Raw genomic sequence first — 18,058 nt, 5'->3', positions numbered from 1 at the left:
CTCAGCTCAACCTGCGTGCCCAACTCATGCTGTACCTCTCTCAGAAGTGCGAGCTGAACTGCGTACCTTGATCCAAAATGATAAACACGGGCACACCGTGAAGACGGACGATCTCGCGAATGTAAATCTCAGCCAGCCGCTCTGACGAATAGGTAACCACCACAGGAATGAAATGCGTTGACTTGGTTAGCCTGTCCACAATTACCCGTACTGCATCGAACTTCCTCTGTGGGATTCCATCAACAAAATCCTTAGTGATACGCTCCCACTTCCACTCAGGAATCTCTAACTTCTGAAGCAACCCACGAGGTCTCTGATGCTCACACTTTACTTGCGGACAATTTAAACACCGAGCTACATAAGCAACTATGTCCTTCTTCATTCTCCTCCACCAATAATGTTGCCGCAAATATTGATACATTTTGGAGGCACCTGATCAATAGAATACCAGGAACTGTGGGCCTCCTCAAGAATCAACTCACGAAGTCCTTCTACATTAGGCACACAAATATGACCCTGCATCCTCAAAACTTCATCATCTCCAACCGTAACCCGCTTGGCACCACCGTGCTGCACTGTGTCCCTAAGGACAAGAAAATGAGGGTCATCATACTGCCGCTCCCTGATATGCTCAAGCAAAGAATACCGAGCGACTGTACAAGCTAGAACACGACTAGGCTCTAAAACATCCAACCTCATGTACTGATTGGCCAAAGCCTGAACATCTGATGCAAGCGGTCTCTCACCAATCGGAATATATGCAAGGCTGCCCATACTTGCTGCCTTTCTACTCAATGCATTGTCCACCACATTGGCCTTCCCGGGGTGATACAAGATGGTGATATCATAGTCTTTCAATAGATCCAACCACCACATCTTCCTCAAATTGAGATCCTTTTGTTTGAACAAATGCTGTAGACTCCAATGATCCGTGAAAAACTCACACGACACGCCGTAAAGGTAATGCCTCCAGATCTTCAGCGCATGAACAATGGCTGCCAACTCTAGATTGTGAACATGGTAATTCTTCTCATGGACCTTCAACTGCCGCGACGCATATGCGATCACCCTGCCATCCTGCATCAATACTGCTCCGAGCCCAACATGAGATGCATCACAATATACCGTATAAGATCCTAAACCTATGGGCAACACCAACACCGGTGTTGCAGTCAAAGCAGTCTTGAGCTTTTGGAAGCTCGCCTCACACTCGTCTGACTATCTCAACGGGGCACCCTTCTGGGTCAATATCGTCAATGGGGCTGCTATAGATGAAACCCCTCCATAAATCGATGGTAATAACCCGCCAAACCTAAGAAACTCCAGATCTCCGTAGCTGAAGTGGGTCTAGGCCAGTTCTGAACTGTCTCAATCTTCTTAGAATCTACCTGAATGCCCTCTGCCGATACTACGTGCCCCAAGAAAGCGACCGAGTCCAACCAAAACTCGTACTTTGAAAATTTGGCATACAACTAGCTATCTCTCAGAGTCTGATGTACAATCTGAAGATGTTTCTCGTGCTCCTCTCGACTGCGAGAGTAGATCAAGATATCATCACCAAAAACAATCACGAAAGAATCCAGATAGGGCTTGAACACCCGGTTCATCAAATCCATAAATGCTGCTGGGGCATTTGTCAGCCCAAATGATATCACTATAAACTCATAATGCCCATATCAAGTCCGCAAAACTGTCTTAGGGACATCAGATGCCTTAATCCTCAATTGATGGTAGCCAGACCTCAAATCAATCTTTGAAAATACCTTGGCACCTTGAAGCTGATCAAATAAGTCATCAATCCTTGGCAATGGATACTTGTTCTTGATAGTGACCTTGTTCAACTACCAATAATCTATGCACATCATCATCGACCCATCCTTTTTTTCACGAACAACACAGGCGCACCCCAGGGCGAGACACTAGGTCTAATAAAGCCCTTATCAAGCAAATCTTGCAACTGCTCCTTCAATTCTTTCTACTCAATAAAGCCCTTATCAAGCAAATCTTGCAGCTGCCCCTTCAATTCTTTCTACTCAATAAAGCCCTTATCAAGCAAATCTTGCAACTGCTCCTTCAATTCTTTCTACTCTGGCGGGGCTATACGATATGGCGGAATAGAAATGGGTTGAGTGCCTGGAGCCAAATCAATACAGAAGTCAATATCTCTGTCGGGGATGCCACCCCGACAGATCTATAGGAAACACCTCTGGAAACTCACGAATAACTGGTACTGAATCCATGGAAGGAACCTCCGCACTAGAATCGCGGACATAAGCCAAATAAGCTAGACACCCCTTTTCGACCATATGCCGAGCCTTCACATAAAAGATAGCCATGCTGGTAGAATGGCAAGGAGTCCCCCTTCACTCTAATCGAGGCAACCCCGGCAAGGCTAAGGTCACCATCTTAGCGTGACAATCCAATACAGCATGATAAGGTGACAACCAATCCATACCCAAGATGACATCAAAATCTACCATATCGAGAAGTAGGAGATCTACGCTAGTCTCAAGAATCCCAATGGTAACCACACATGAATGGTAGACACGATCTACAATAATAGAATCTCTCACATGCGTGGACACATACACAGGAGCACTCAAAGAATCACGAGGCACATCCAGATATGAAGCAGAGTAGGATGACACGTAGGAATAAGTAGAGCCCAGATCAAATAGAACTAAAGCATCCATATGGAAAACTGAAACAATATATGTGATAACAGCGTCAGATGACTCAGCCTCAGGCCTGGATGGGAAAGCATAACATCGGGGCTAGGCCCCACCACTCGGAACCACGTCCCTGGGACAACCTCTAACTGGTTGGCCTCCACCTCTAACAGCCTGACATCTACCTCTAACAGCCTGACCTCTACATCTAGCTGCCTGACCCGTACCTCTAGCTGGCTGAGCAGGTAGTGAAGCAACCGGTGTCGGAACTATGGCACGAGGACCCTATTGCTGTGAGCTACCTAGTGCCCGAGGGAAAAATCTAGCAATGTGCCTCGGGTCACCACAAGTGTAACAGGACCTCGACTGATGTGACTGTTGACCCTGTCGACCTGAGTAACAACACTGGAAACTGTGGAGTGGACGTGCACTAATAGGAGTTGGTGGTGCAATATAGGCTAGCTGATCGGGATGAGACATATGAGGGCCGCGACCACCTGAAGCACTGTGAGATACCTGGAGCGCTAAATGATACAGCCTGGAAGGATGGCCTCTACCAAAAGTACCCCTGCCTCCAGACGAGGCGCCACTGAACCTACCAAAATGATGAGGCCTCTTATCAGACCTCTGCCCTCTCTCCTGAGCAAGAACCACCTCGATCCGCCTGGCGACATTGGCAGCCGCCTGGAAAGATATCTCACCCCCGGTCTCCTTGGCCATTTGTAACCTGATAGGGTGAGCGAGTCCATCAATAAACCTACTCACCCTCTCTCTCACACTAGGAAGCAGAAGGATAGCATGACAGGCTAGATCCACAAAACGAGTCTCATACTGAGTAACAGTCATACTGCCTTGTTGGAGACGCTTGAACTGCTTGCGATAATCCTCTCTCAAAGTGATAGAGAGAAACTTCTCTAGAAATAACTGTAAGAACTGATCCTAAGTAAGTGTAGGCGACCCAGCTGGTCTGGTCAACATGTCATCTCTCCACTACCTCTTGGTGGAACCCGTCATCTGAAATACAGCAAAATCGACCCCATTGGTCTCAACTATACCCATGTTCCACAGTACCTCATGGAAGCGGTCAAGATAATCTTGTGGGTCCTCAGAAGGTGTACCACTGAAGTGAACTGGGAAGAGATTTGTGAACTTGTCCAGTCTTAATAATCCCTTAGAAGACATGGCGGGCCTATCACCGACTTGTACCGCAACAACTGGCTGAACTACCCCAACTGGCGGGGCTGCTGGAGACTGATAATGGGGAGCCATCTGCTCCAGAGTGTGAATAGTAGGATTCTGTGCTCCTCCTCGAGCCCGAGAGACAGCTGGTGCCACAAGAAATGCACCAACCTAGGCCACACTCTCCATAAGGCCCACCAAATGGACTAGAGCGTCCTGAAGCACTAGGGTGGCGATGAACCCCTCCGGGACCTGAGCTGGTCCAACAGACACAGTCTGAGCTTGAACCTTCTCATCAGAATCTACCTGAGGCTCCATTGCTGGTGCTGCTGCTCAAGCTCTAGGCTGATCTCTGCCTCGGCCTCTAGCGCGACCTTGGCCTTATCCTCTAGCACGACCTCGGCCTCATCCTCTACCGCTAGTAGGAGCTGCCACTGGGGGCTCCGGCTACTGTCCAGCTGAAGATGTTTCATGTGCTCTCACCATCTGTAGGATGATAAGAAAAGAAGAGTTCAATCAGCAATGATAGAATAAAACCGCACGACAAAGAAGAATAGAAGTGAAATTTGTTCCTAAACTTTATAGCCTATGGAAGATAAGTACAGACGTCTCCGTACCGATCCTTCAGACTTTAATAAGCTTTCTCGTGACTCATGAGACCTAAGTAACCTAGTGCTCTGATACCAATTTGTCATGACCCGGAATTTCCACCTTCGGGGCCATGATGGCGCCTAACATTTCACTTACTAGGCAAGCCAACGTTAGAGGATCTTTAAGTCAATTTTTAATCAATTCAATTAAGTAAAACAAATTAAGCAGAAGAGAAACTAAAATGGAATACAAATGACATAAAACCAATAATATCTAAGTACAACCCGGATCTGGAGTCACAAGTTCATGAGCTTATAGAATATCTACAAAATAGGGTTTGAAATAAATACAACTATCTCGAATGAAAAGGACAGTAAATAGGGGAAATGGAAGGGGACTTCAAGGTCTACGGACGCCAGCAGATCTACCTCGAGTCTCCGAATGCCAATATGAGATGATACACATCACGGACAGCTGGGACCAGTACCAAAATCTGCACAAGAAGTGCAGAGTGTAGTATGAGTATAACCGACCCAACCTGTACAGATGGAAATATATGTACAACATAACAACAAATATAGAATTAACAAGTACTATTGGGAGGGGACATGCTAAAGGGGTACAAGATACGATAACTATAACAAGGAATGATAATAAGAAACAGTCAATAAACCTTCAACCAACAAAATGAACAAACATAATGAATAAAACTACACGGCATCACCCTTCGTGCTTTTACTCTCAGCCTCACCATGAAACAATAATAAGGGCACGGTATCACCCTTCGTGTTTTTACTCTCAATCTTACCATAACATGATAAATACGACACGACATTACCCTTCGTGCTTTTACTCTCAATTTCATCATGAACAATAGATATGGCACGGCATCACCCTTCGTGCATTAACTCTCAAATATAGCACAACATCACCCTTCGTGCATTAACACTCAAATATGGCACGGCATCACCCTTCGTGCATTAACACCCTCCCTTACCATGTAACAATGAACATATAACAACAGGGTGATAGAATAAGCAAGATCAAGTCTTATGTCAACAATGGTTACACTATACCAATCTCTACTTCAGAAACAATGCTCAATTATCACAGATAGTCCATAAGTGCGAAAAGAACAATCAATTTAGTAATTAACTAGTCTAAGCATGGATATTTGGATCAAAGAAAGAAATAAATTACAAGGAACAAGTCCCACCTGCATGCTTTAAGGCAACAAAAACGCATAAGTACTCGTCACCTCACATATACGTTGTATCCAACATTTAGACAAGTAGCAAATAGGCAAACAAGTCCTAATCCCTCGAGTCAAGGTTAACTACGACACTTACATCGCTCCAAAAGTCGACTCAAAGCTCTACCAGAGCCTTTCTCCTAGAATCCGTCTCCAAACCACTCGTATCTAACCACAATTGACTCAATAATGTTAAATATTGCTAAAGGAATCAATTACAATGCATAAATTTTGGATTTCCACAATTTTTCCCAAAAAGTCAAAAATGACCTCAAGCTCGCTTGGTCAAAACTTGAGGTTCGGACCAAAATCCATTTTTCTATTCACCCCCGAGCCCGAAAATATAATTAGTTTCGTAATCCGACCTCAATTTGAGGTCTAAATCCCTAATTTGTTAAAATTATCAATTCTTCCTAAATCACTAGTTTTCTACCATGGAAGAACAAAGATTAGGGCTAAAGATTAATGGGTGATGTTAGAAATGGAAGAAAATCAGTTAAAGTGTACAAACCTATGAATTGGTGTTGAGTTTCCCCTTAAAAATTGCCTCTAGGCCGAGCTCTAATGAAGAGTTTAGGAAAAATGGAAGAAATCCCGTTTTTGGACTGTTTTAAATCAGTGGCAACAGGTGTTCATCGTGTTCGCGTAAAACCTGACGTGTTCGCGAAGAGCATGGCCTAACTGTGCTACGCGATCGCGAGTAACTCCACACGTTCGCGAAGGTCTAGCCCGCCTCACCTCTGCATTCACGAGACTGGGCTCGCGTTCGCGTAGAGGTATTGTGTAGAGTTACCTCAACTCCCCTGCTCAGCCTATCTAATGCTACGCGTTCACGTGTGACTGGTCACGTTCGCATAGAGCAGACCTCCCAATGCTCCGCTTTCGCGACCAAGGTTTCGCGTTCGCGTAAAACAAAATCTCCCCCAGCCCATTTTATCCTTCCCGATCGCGGGAGAATATTCGCGACCGCGAAGTAGGAAACACCAGAAACCAGTATAAGTGAAAAACTAGCAAACTTTCTAACTTCAAAAGGTCCGTAGCTATCCGAAACTCACCCGAGCCCTTGGGGATCCAAACCAAATATGCACACAAGTCCACAAACCTAAGACAAACTCGCTAGCATGATCAAAACACTAAAATAATGCCCAGAACTACGAATCGGACACCAATTCAAATGCAATGTTCAAGAAAACTTTAGAATTTTTATTTTAACAACCGGACGTCCGAATCACGTCAAACCAACTCTGTTTCTTTCCAAATTTGACAGGCAAGTCATAAATATAGTAATAAACCTATACCGAGTTCCGGAACCAAAATACGGATCTGATATCAACAATGTGAAACACTGGTAAATTCTTTAAAGTTATTAAGCCTTTAAACTTCAAAATTTCGACAAAAAGCGATAACTCGAGCTAGGGACCTTCGAATTTGATTTCGGGCATACGCCCAGATCCCAAATCATGATACAGACCCACCAGGACTGTCAAAATATGGATCCGGGTCTGTTTGCTCAAAATATTGACTAAAGTCAACTCAAATAAATTTTTAACGCAAAAGTTCATATTTTATCAATTTTTAAGATAAAAGCCTTACGGAAAAACACTCGTACTGTGCACACAAATCGAGGAAGGTTAAGGAAGCTAATGGAGGCTTCAAAACACAGAATTAAGGTTTAAAACTCTAGATAACCTATCGGGTCATCACAGGTGGTGTCCCGAGTATTGTTGATCAAGGATATGGAGTCAATATCTGCACGCTCTATACCCTACGAGAGTTGGGTATTCATATGAGAGATCAAAAAGAAAGCCATGTGAGGGTAAGAGGTTTTGACGGGTCACATAAGGACATCATTGTAGAAATACATTTAGCTCTCCAAATTGGACCAATTGAGTTTTCCATACTGTTCCAAGTGATGGACATTTCATACTCATATAACTTGTTACTAGGAAGACGTTGGATACATATGGCGGGGGCAGTCCCGTCCACCCTCCATCAGTGCATGAACTTCGAGTAGGGTTGTCAAGAGATTGTAATGTACGGCGAATGGAGCCAGTCAGCTTATCTGGAACATGCAGTTACCATATAGATCAAAGATGGCTATGAGAGAAATTTTGAAATATGATTACAGACCAGGAACCGGGCTGGGAGCCCGATCAGATGGCATAACAGAGCCAATTAAGCCAAGTGCACAGAAAGGTAGAGCCAGCATAGGGAATCAGCCTCCAATTGGAAAGACTTGTTGCTGTGGCTTCGGGAAGAAAGCTTTTGTGCCAAAGCATGTTTTTGGTCGGGGTCAGAGCACAACACCATAGGATGACATCGTTGATTAAATGGGAAGGTTGTTCGTGACCATGATCGAGGAATGCTGTGACAAAGTTGATATCAATACACTGACCATTCGAAATGACGAACTAGGAGAGGACTTGCAGAATTGGACCGCTAGCCCATCTTTGGTTCGCCGGGAGTCTTGTTAGTGTGGAATTGTAAAGCTTTTTGAAAATAAAATGCACGTTCAATTGAGGCTTGAACCGTGCATGTATTCTTTTGTCAATTGCATCCTTGAACACTTAGACATTCTTCTTTTCATGAAATAAAGAAATGCTTTCTTAAAAATTATTGCAAACTTATTTATCACTTCATTTATACTTATTTTTTCTTTTCAGTAATCAAGACGACAAAACCCGCATTTTATGATTATGACATGTAACGAAACCCTCGAGCAAAGTGATCCAGATTACGAGGAATATGATGAAAGCATGATGCCAATAATCTCCCACAAGAGATCGAACAGTTGGAAAGCTAGAAAAAGTCTAACCTTGAAGAGACAGAAGTAGTCAACTTGGGAAGCGAAGAAAATGTGAAAGAAACTCGAATCAGCATCCATTTAGAAGCAGAGTGGAAAGAAAAACTGGTCGAGCTCCTCCGATAACACATCAACATATTCGCATGGTCGTATGATAACATGCCTGGATTGGGCACCGACATCATTTCACATTGATTTTCTACCGATCCTGCCAGACCGCTAGTCAAACAAAAACCTAGAAAGTTGATACCAGATTTGAGTTTGAGGATAAAATAAGAAGTAACCAAGCAGATATAGGCAAACATGGTGAGAGTTTCCAATTATCCCACATGGTTGGCAAATATCGTACCAGTACCAAAGAAGGATGGGAAGATCATGATATGTGTGGATTATCGACATCTTAACAAGGCTAGTCTGAAAGACAATTTCCCTTTACCAAACATTTATATTCTCATTGATAATTGCGCGAAGCACGAGCTGCAGTCATTCGTGGAGTGTTTTGCCGGGTACCATAAGATACTGATGCATGAAGAAGATGCAGAGAAGACAATGTTCACTACATCTTGGGGAGTTTACTACTACCGAGTCATGCCATTTGGCCTCAAGAATGTCGGTGCTACTTATATAAGGGCCATGCCGACCCTCTTTCACGACATGATTCACAAAGAGATTGAGGTATATGTGGATGATGTCATTATCAAATCTCAAAAGAGTGCAGAACATTTGGAAGACCTAAAGAAGTTTTTCGAACGCTTGCAGAGTAAAGTTGAACCCTAAAAAATGTGCATTCAGAGTCCCTGTTAGAAAATTGTTAGGTTTCATAGTAAGTAGGAAAGGGATAAAATTGGATCCCTCAGAGATAAAAGCCATTCAATACTTACCCCCTCCCAAGAGTAAAAAGTATGTGATGAGTTTCCTTGGTAGGAAAAATTACATTAGCACATTCATAGCCTAGTCCACGGTAATTTGTGAACCTATCTTAAAGCTGCTGAAAAAGGATGCCACTACAAAGTGGACAAAGGAGTGTCAGAAAGCCTTCAACAAGATCTAGGAGTACCTGCCAAATCCACCAGTGTTGGTTCCTCTTGAACCCGGGAAGCCATTGTTATTATACCTGTTAGTTTTGGATAATGCATTTGGATGTGTGTTGGGACAACACGACGAGACTGGGAGAAAAGAGCAAGCTATATACTACTTAAGCAAGAAGTTTACACTATGTGAAGCCGACTACACTCTGATAGAGCGCACTTGATGTTCCTTGACTTGGCTCGCACAGAAGTTGAGGCATTACATGTCAGCATACACCACACATCTAATATCCCAACTTGACCTGCTTAAGTATATCTTCCAGTAGTCGATGCCTATAGGAAAATTTTCCAAATGGCAGATTCTTCTCACCGAATTTGACATTGTGTACATAACACAAAAGGCCATCAAAGGACAGGCCTTGGCTAACCACCTTGCAGAGAATCCAGTGGACAAGGATTATGAGCCGCTCACTACATACTTTCCGGACGAAGATGTGTTGTTCGCTAGAGAAGACATTGCAGAGTCATACCTAGGATGGAGAATGTTCTTCGATGGAGTAGCAAATTTCAAAGGAGTAGGAATTTAGGCAGTCCTAATTTATGAATAAGATAAATGTTTTACATTTCAATGGAACTACTCCCATCGCGCGAAGATACATTCTACATTACAAGTCAACTACTCCCATCGCGTAGAGACACTCCAAACTATGAGGAGACTTAATGCTCCGAGAGCTGTGGAATGGTACACAAGCCGGCTAACAATCGAGTCAAATTCAAGTACCCTGTCATCTGAATCCCAAATAACGACTAGCCAACAACCACGCATCATCATTCCCGCATCATTTACATCACATCTTAAACATATCTGCATTACAATATATGGGTATGTGCATATTTCATTTTTGCAAGAACAAACATCGCAACATGGAACTTCTTCTATGCAACAAACCAAGCTACAACGCTATCATGGGTACCAAATCTTCCGTCTCACAGTATCCTCATAATACGATACTGGGGAAAATTCTGCGAGCATCGCTTCATCCAAACCATCACTCCATAACTACATGAGGCTTGATCCTTGTTAAGCCCGAGGTATGTAAGCAATTAAAAGCCATATGTCATTTCTGCAATGCATGCCTGAGGTCGGGACAAAATTGGCCTTGGTTCAATTTATTTGCTTGAAAACTCTTTCATCGTCTCTGGTCAAAGAGGGTCAGCTGTTGACGACCAATTTTGACCTTCCCTTTTAAAATTTATTTATTTATACTTAACGATTTGGAATAAATGTGTTGAAAATATTTTATAATCAATAATACCTATTTTCATAAAAATTAGTAATTAATAGTGTTGAAATTAATAATTTGGTATTACATAATTATAAGATGTATCATACTTACTATTTTGAGACTATTAAAGTAACCTTTATATACATTACACGGGTTTTATAATTTATTTAATAAGTTTTTCCTTAATATTTAGTTAATTAGTCTACTATTTCTATAATTCGAATTTAATGTCATAATTTGGAAAACAAAGTATTTTTATAAATAATTAATTAATTACAGTAAATAGTAGTGTATTTTGATAATTATAATTTCTATTACATTTTACTGAAATTATTTAAGTTCATTTAAATTAATTATAAAAGTTTTAAAAACCAAAAAGGCTATAGTTGCAAATACCTAGTTAAATACAAAATGGATATTCTTTAAATTATTTTCAGCCCAAAATACCAAGCCTAAACGGATTAGATCTGGTCTAAACAACCCCATCTACTCCACCTTGGCAATCCAGGATACCCTCCCTAAGCCAATCAAACTCAGCTACATCACCCGTCTCTATCACTCACATAAGAAGCACATTCCATCTGAGCCGTTGATTCATTTGATCAACATCCCACGTTTTATCTCTTATTTGTTCTTTAATTTTACACACATCTTCAGATTCATCTCAACCGTCGAAACCCAAAGATCCAACAGTCCACATATTTTGTTATTTTAAACATTAAAACCAGAATTATCAGGGCCGTTGATCTAAAGATCTAACGGCCCAGATCACCTCCACCCGTTTAAACCTAGAGACGACCTAATCTCTACCCAAACCCTAATCATTCCCCTATACGACTCAACTGCCCCCTTTCCCTTTTCACTCTCAATTCTCTCGTTTGCCCAGCTCCATCAATCAAAGGACCTTGCACAAATTCGTTCAATGTCATGAAATTTAACTTCAAATCATTTCTTTTGTCTCTCATATTAACGATTCTCAATGAATCTTTGCTCGTTTTATCTTGGTGATTCAAAATCCCCAAATCGGAAATCCTAGACCAAATAATGCAATGCCAAATCTTCAGAATCCTTCTATATTTTGTTAAATGTATGGCATGCATGAACGTTTCTCAGTTCTATCATGATTATTATTGGTCCATAGGTCAAGCGAAGTGACCTCTGGACATTGAGGCTCTTACCTCAATGTGCAGAAGTATAGTATGAGTGCACCACGGTCGGTACCAAGTAAGTATCAAGACTAACCTCGATGGAGTAGTGACGAGGTACAAATCAAGCCACCCGCTAGACAAAATAACCCGTGCAGTATAGAAGTATAAAGATAATAACGAAAGCAGATATCAATAAATGGCAACAAAAATCAACAAGTGATATAAATAATAAAGCAATAAGAACACCGTGAAGAATCGTTAAAACAAAATAAGGAACACAAAGGACAACCAATTAATCAAGTCGTTCTAACACAAGTTTCACAACGAAATCACTCTGTGATACCTCATCTCATAATCACAAGTCACGAGTCTCAACCCACCATCCTATGCTCACGGCACCTTGTGCCCATATTTCAAATCACAACCGCACGGACAACTCACATGCCAATATCTCAATCAACCCGGTATGATCATGGGCTCACATTCATAATCCGCCCGATATGGTCACACACTCACAATCACAGTCCACCCGACGTGTTCATAGGCTCACAATCACTATTCGCCGACATGGTCATAAGCTCATAATCACAATCTGTACGACGTGGTCACAGGCTCAATATCAACATTAAAACCGATAATACAAGAACACATGGTCATGATTAATAAATGTCAAGTTTCATACTCCTGAGCTAGTATAGGTGGCATGCTACGGTGTATGCTTGTGCGAGTGTACTACTGTAGCCCAAGTCAACAAGTAATATCAAAGATATCGAGTAGATCATTGTAGCAACACAACAAATCATGTAAGGTGTATGACATATGTAAGGAAAAGCGCACCATCACACGAAAATCACCAACACAATATCCTCAAGCCATCATACATCATTACTGACATTGCCACCCTTATCTCTCTGATAGCCACCCATATCACTCCGCCCTGACAATTATATTAGCCACCCATATCACTCTGATAGCCCCCCTTATTACTCCGTATAATAGCCACCCTTATCGCTCCGCCTAGACAATAACACAAAACCCACCCGTATCATTCCGTACATTCAACATGCCACCCTTATGCTCCGCATAACAAAAATGGTGAAATACCACTCTTATACTCCGCATAACAACAACCAAGCGCACAATAATTCACATGTTCTAACATCACAACAACACGACATATCAACTTGTATCACAAGTGCCCATAGGCCACAACCTTTCCAAAGATCCAACAATATCAATATTTCCACAACAAATAGCCCACGACTCAACATAATGTGTATGAAATCTCAATAACAACAAAATAAACGGGAAAGTAACTCAAAAAGGAACAACACCCCCTTTAAACACAACTTCAATTAAAATGGATTAATGACTTTCGATAACCTCAATCCCAATTAATTGTTTAAGGATAAACTCAATAGTGAAAGTATTTCTATGAAATGGCAAACTTCGGATTCTAGTGTATGAATAGGCTAATAATGAAAGAGATGGCACGAACTAGCACTACGTCTAAATAAATGAGATTAACCCGGCAAAAAAAGGATATCATGTAACAACAATTTTAACTAAGAGTAACTCCACAATAAAGGAAATCACATAATGATAAAAGTGATAACAACTTCAAATAAAGCATATATAGCAAACTCGACAATTAAAGAATATGACATATAGTGACAACTTCAAATAAAGCATGTGATAGTAGACATGACGAATAAAAGATATAACATGTGCTAACAATTCCAAATAAGTACATGAAAGAAGCCTAAGAGTCTAAGCCGGTCAATTTTTCACATATAAACCCAAGTACGTACTCGTCACCTCGCGTACACGACTTTCACATGACACAAATAGCACGAACGACTCAAATCCTAAGGGGTAGTTCCCCCATACAAATTTAGGTAAGGTACTTATGTCAAAGAAGCTAAACCGATACTCTAAAATGACCTTCTCGTGTGAAACAACCTCCGAACTGCTCAAATCTAGCCAATACAACTTAATATCATAAATAAAAACCATAGGAAATAATTCCATATAATAAAACTTTGATCTTCCAATTTTTTCCAATAAGCACAATGCGAATATGACTAAATATGCAAAGACAAACACACGAGTGAACTATTAAATAAACCCGGCAGGCACAACTCCCTATCAGTACCATACTACTAATCAATTCTACAAAGGAGAATCAAAACATATGACCTAACCACAAGGATCTCATCCTAATATAACCCCCACTGCGGCACGTATCCCGGTTCAAACATATCAAACCACATGAAAATCCGAGGATCCCATCTCCAGCTTTGAATCACAAGTAGAATACACATCATACCAACCGAACTCTTCCACTTATTCAATTCCGTGAAAAACAATCACAACATGTAACGAACTCCCCATACCGGTAGATCATCTAAATCACAAATCATAACCAAACCATCCAGAAATCACATCAAAAACTACTGTAATGAGTTATAGAAAGTCACTTCTAGTCTCATAGCTCTCAATAGTGAACAAAACCAAATGATAGGCGTGGGCTACCACTATAGAATCTCCCAACAAGGGTAAACATATAATTAGAGTACAAAATCATGAAACTCACCCTTATGTGAAGCAAGATAGGAGGACTCACCAAAATACGCAGAATCGAATCAAAATTCGAATGATGCTCCTCTATAACAAATTGAAACCATACCTGTAATGACATCATCTGGTGCAGTGGCCTCAGGCCTACCATAAAAATCATATCAACGGGTCAGGCCTCCCCCTCTAGGGCGCCCTCTACCTGCCTGTCCTCCACCTCTAACTTACTGTGCAGGTGGCGTAGCAACTGGAATAGAGCTCGCAGCCTGAGCGCTCTGATGAAATATGCCCCTCCCAAGTCTGGGACAATCTCTCATGATGTGCCTGGTATCACCAAACTCACAACAACCCCTCTGCAGTCGTGGCTGCACGTACTAAGTCTGTACCGGATAACTTGAATAACCGCTGTAGGAACCCCGTACCGGTGGTGCACTAAAATATCTAACTGGACCACCACCAGTATTCTGAAGTGAGGACTTTACTAGCTGACTACTCAGGCCTCCTCCATAATGGGTCACAAATGAAGAGTAGAATCCACTGAACCTTCCAGAACCTCGAGACCTCTCGGTCTCCTTATCCTCCCTCTCCTCACCCCGAATACGCTCTAACATCCTGGCAATCTCCACCACCTGCTGAAATGGAGTATCAGTATGGAACTCCCGAGCCATGCTGAATCTAAGATCATAACTGAGCCCCTCAATGAATCTGCAGACTCGCTCTCTAACTGTAGGAACCAAAGTAGGTGCATGACGGGATAAATCACTGAACCTAATGGCATACTCTGACACCTTCATGGTGACCTAGCGCGACTACTCAAACTCTGTACGCCACGCATCCTGGAGGGTCTAGGGAACAAACTACCTCAAAAACATCTCTAAAACTGAGCTCAAATGGGTGCTGCTGCATCGGCTGGTCTATCCTCCTCATAAACTTGGCAACACTGATACGTTGCTCCTAACAGCTAAAATGTAGTAAAAGCAACTCCGCTCACCCCTACAATACCCATTGTGCAGAGAATACGGTGATACTTCTCTAGAAATCTTTGTGCATGCTTGATCCACGTCCAATCCGCACTCAATAGTGAGTGGAAACGGTCGTTGGATGAATAGTACCCAACAAGAGTCGGGGTCGATTTTCACAGGGAGTTTAATATGGGTGTTAGGGTATACACTTGATGAGAGCAAATGAAATAACTAAATTGCACTTCCAAACAAAGGATTTTGTTTTCTACTTTCAAATTATCACTAACAATTATAAACTAATGAGAAGAAACTAGAAAGCGAATGATTGTTTTTGTTGTTTTTACCAAATAGTAAAAACGCCTAGGGTTGTGACCTTCACCTAGGTGTTTGCCTAATGGGTTAAGTACGTTAACACTTGTTTTATTGATCGGGGTGTATTATAGCTCTCAACTCTAAGTTACCCACTCAATACCTCTCGGTCATAGAGTGATTTTGCCCAATTTGGCTTTCTCAATCCCAAATGGTTATCAAGCTAAATAGTTGATATGAGCTCAAGTCGAGTTTTCCCTATCTGTAGTTCAAACCTTTTAATTAGGCTAATCAAATCCTTAATTAACCTAATTTCTTTTTAGCCAAGCTTTCCTAGACTAGGTCCCTCTTTCTCAAGTAAAGAACTAGTCAAAAGACATGAATCAATGTTTGCAACCATTAATTCTAAAATTAAAGCATAAACAAAGATAAATAATCAATACCCAATCATAAACAAGCATTAAATTAAATACCCATAAGGTTTTCCCACTAGGCTTGGGTCACAACCCTAGTAAATGTCTAGCTACTCATAGTAGAAAATAAAGAAAACAAAAAGGAAATACTAATTAAACTCATAACGTAAGATTAAAATGATAAACTATGATGTTTTAATCCCAAAATGATCACAAATTTCCTAAAATGAAAAATTACAATGGCTATAGCTGCTTGAAATTCAAAACTGTACCTAAAAGTGTGATTCCCGTCTATTTATAGTGGTCCAAAATTCGCTGACAAAAATGCCCCTCGAGATCTTCTACGTCCGTATAATTCCATGTGCGGTCCGCACATTGCTTGGTCTTGCAGGGACTTGGATTCTACAGCCGCACAATTTTGTCTGCGACTGCAAGTCAGCTTCTGCGGCCGCACAATTCTAGTTCGGTCCGCACTTCAGGCAAGGTTTCAAGTCTTGATAATTTTCACACTCTCTGAACTTTTGATTCTTGTTAGTGCGGACCATGTTCTACAGCCGCACAATTCATGTGTTGTCCGCACTTCTTCTTAAAGACTGTTGGGCTTCTTCAACAGTTATACGGGCGCAGAGGGAATTTTGCAGTCCGTACTTTCTTCTACGGTTGCAGAAATAACTCTGCAGACCGCACTTCTTGTGTGTTGTGCCCCTTCTTGCCTTGTGAGTCGGAACACTCCTTTTTGAGTCGGATTTCTTCATGAGAGCCTAAATTTCCAACATTCCTGTAATTTGCACACTTTCATTAGTGTTGGGAACATAAATCAATACTTTCAGACTAAAACAAAAGCAAAAAGGTACTAATAAGTGGTCAAAATCAACACTTATCAACTCCCCCAAACTTAAGTCTTTGCTCGTCCTCAAGCAAATAATTTAGTTCCCACCTCTGCAAAGTTAAAGGTCATTTGAGCGAGTCAATGGTGAGCCATTCATACTTAGTTTGGACCAAAAATTACCCACAGTACTCATGCATTATCAACAAGGTGACAAGTCAAATATTCATGCACATATAGTTCTAATGTGACATTTGAGCTTCAAGAATTGACTTTACTCATCAAGGACTCTTCTTCTATCATGTAGGTCATGGTGGACTCCAAACGCTTCCTCCTCTACCTTCCATTTGCCAAGCTCACTTAAAAAGTTAGCATTCAATCTTAAGATTCATGAAAGGTTCACTCTTCTCTCACAAGAGAATGTCACAAGTACGGCTTCAAGTACCATAGGCTTACCCTCATGTAGATCACCACTAATGTAAGATCACTCGGCTTCTGCTACTACTGCTACTACTGCTACTACTACTACTACTACTACTACTACTGCTACTACTGCTACTACTGCTACTGCTACTACTGCTGCCTAGTGCTACTGCTACTACTGCTACTGCTACTGCTACTACTGCTGCTACTACTGCTGCTACTGCTGCTACTGCTGCTACTACTACTACTACTACTACTACTACCTACCTACCTACTACTACTACTACCTACCTACTACTACTACTACTGCTACTACTACTACTACTACTACTACTGCTACTACTACTACTACTGCTGCTACTACTACTACTACTGCTGCTGCTACCACTACTACTACTACTACTACTACTACTACTCCTGCTACTGCTCCTGCTACTGCTGCTACTGCTACTGCTGCTACTGCTACTGCTACTGCTACTGCTACTGCTCTTCGAGAATGACTTGATTAGGTCTTTTTATTCATTACTACTACTACTACTACTACTACTACTACTACTACTACTACTACTACTACTACTACTACTACTACTAC

The 18,058-nt window shown here is 41.6% G+C and overlaps 1 protein-coding gene across 1 annotated transcript in view; it reads left to right on the top strand.

Moving 5' to 3' along the window:
- Positions 1-9,851: 9,851 nt before the first annotated feature.
- The window catches only part of LOC138895949 (uncharacterized), a 14,238-nt gene continuing 6,031 nt past the window's right edge, over positions 9,852-18,058 (top strand). Inside the window, exon 1 of the mRNA XM_070180715.1 lies at positions 9,852-10,066. Within this exon, the coding sequence (XP_070036816.1) occupies positions 9,852-10,066 (215 nt within the window). The remainder of the gene's footprint in view (positions 10,067-18,058) is intronic.

This window comes from Nicotiana tomentosiformis, chromosome 7 (assembly GCF_000390325.3).
Source record: "Nicotiana tomentosiformis chromosome 7, ASM39032v3, whole genome shotgun sequence".
NCBI classification, from domain to species: domain Eukaryota; kingdom Viridiplantae; phylum Streptophyta; class Magnoliopsida; order Solanales; family Solanaceae; genus Nicotiana; species Nicotiana tomentosiformis.
The sequence above is the reverse complement of the archived record's forward strand: the minus strand, read 5'-3'. Positions and strand labels throughout refer to the sequence as shown.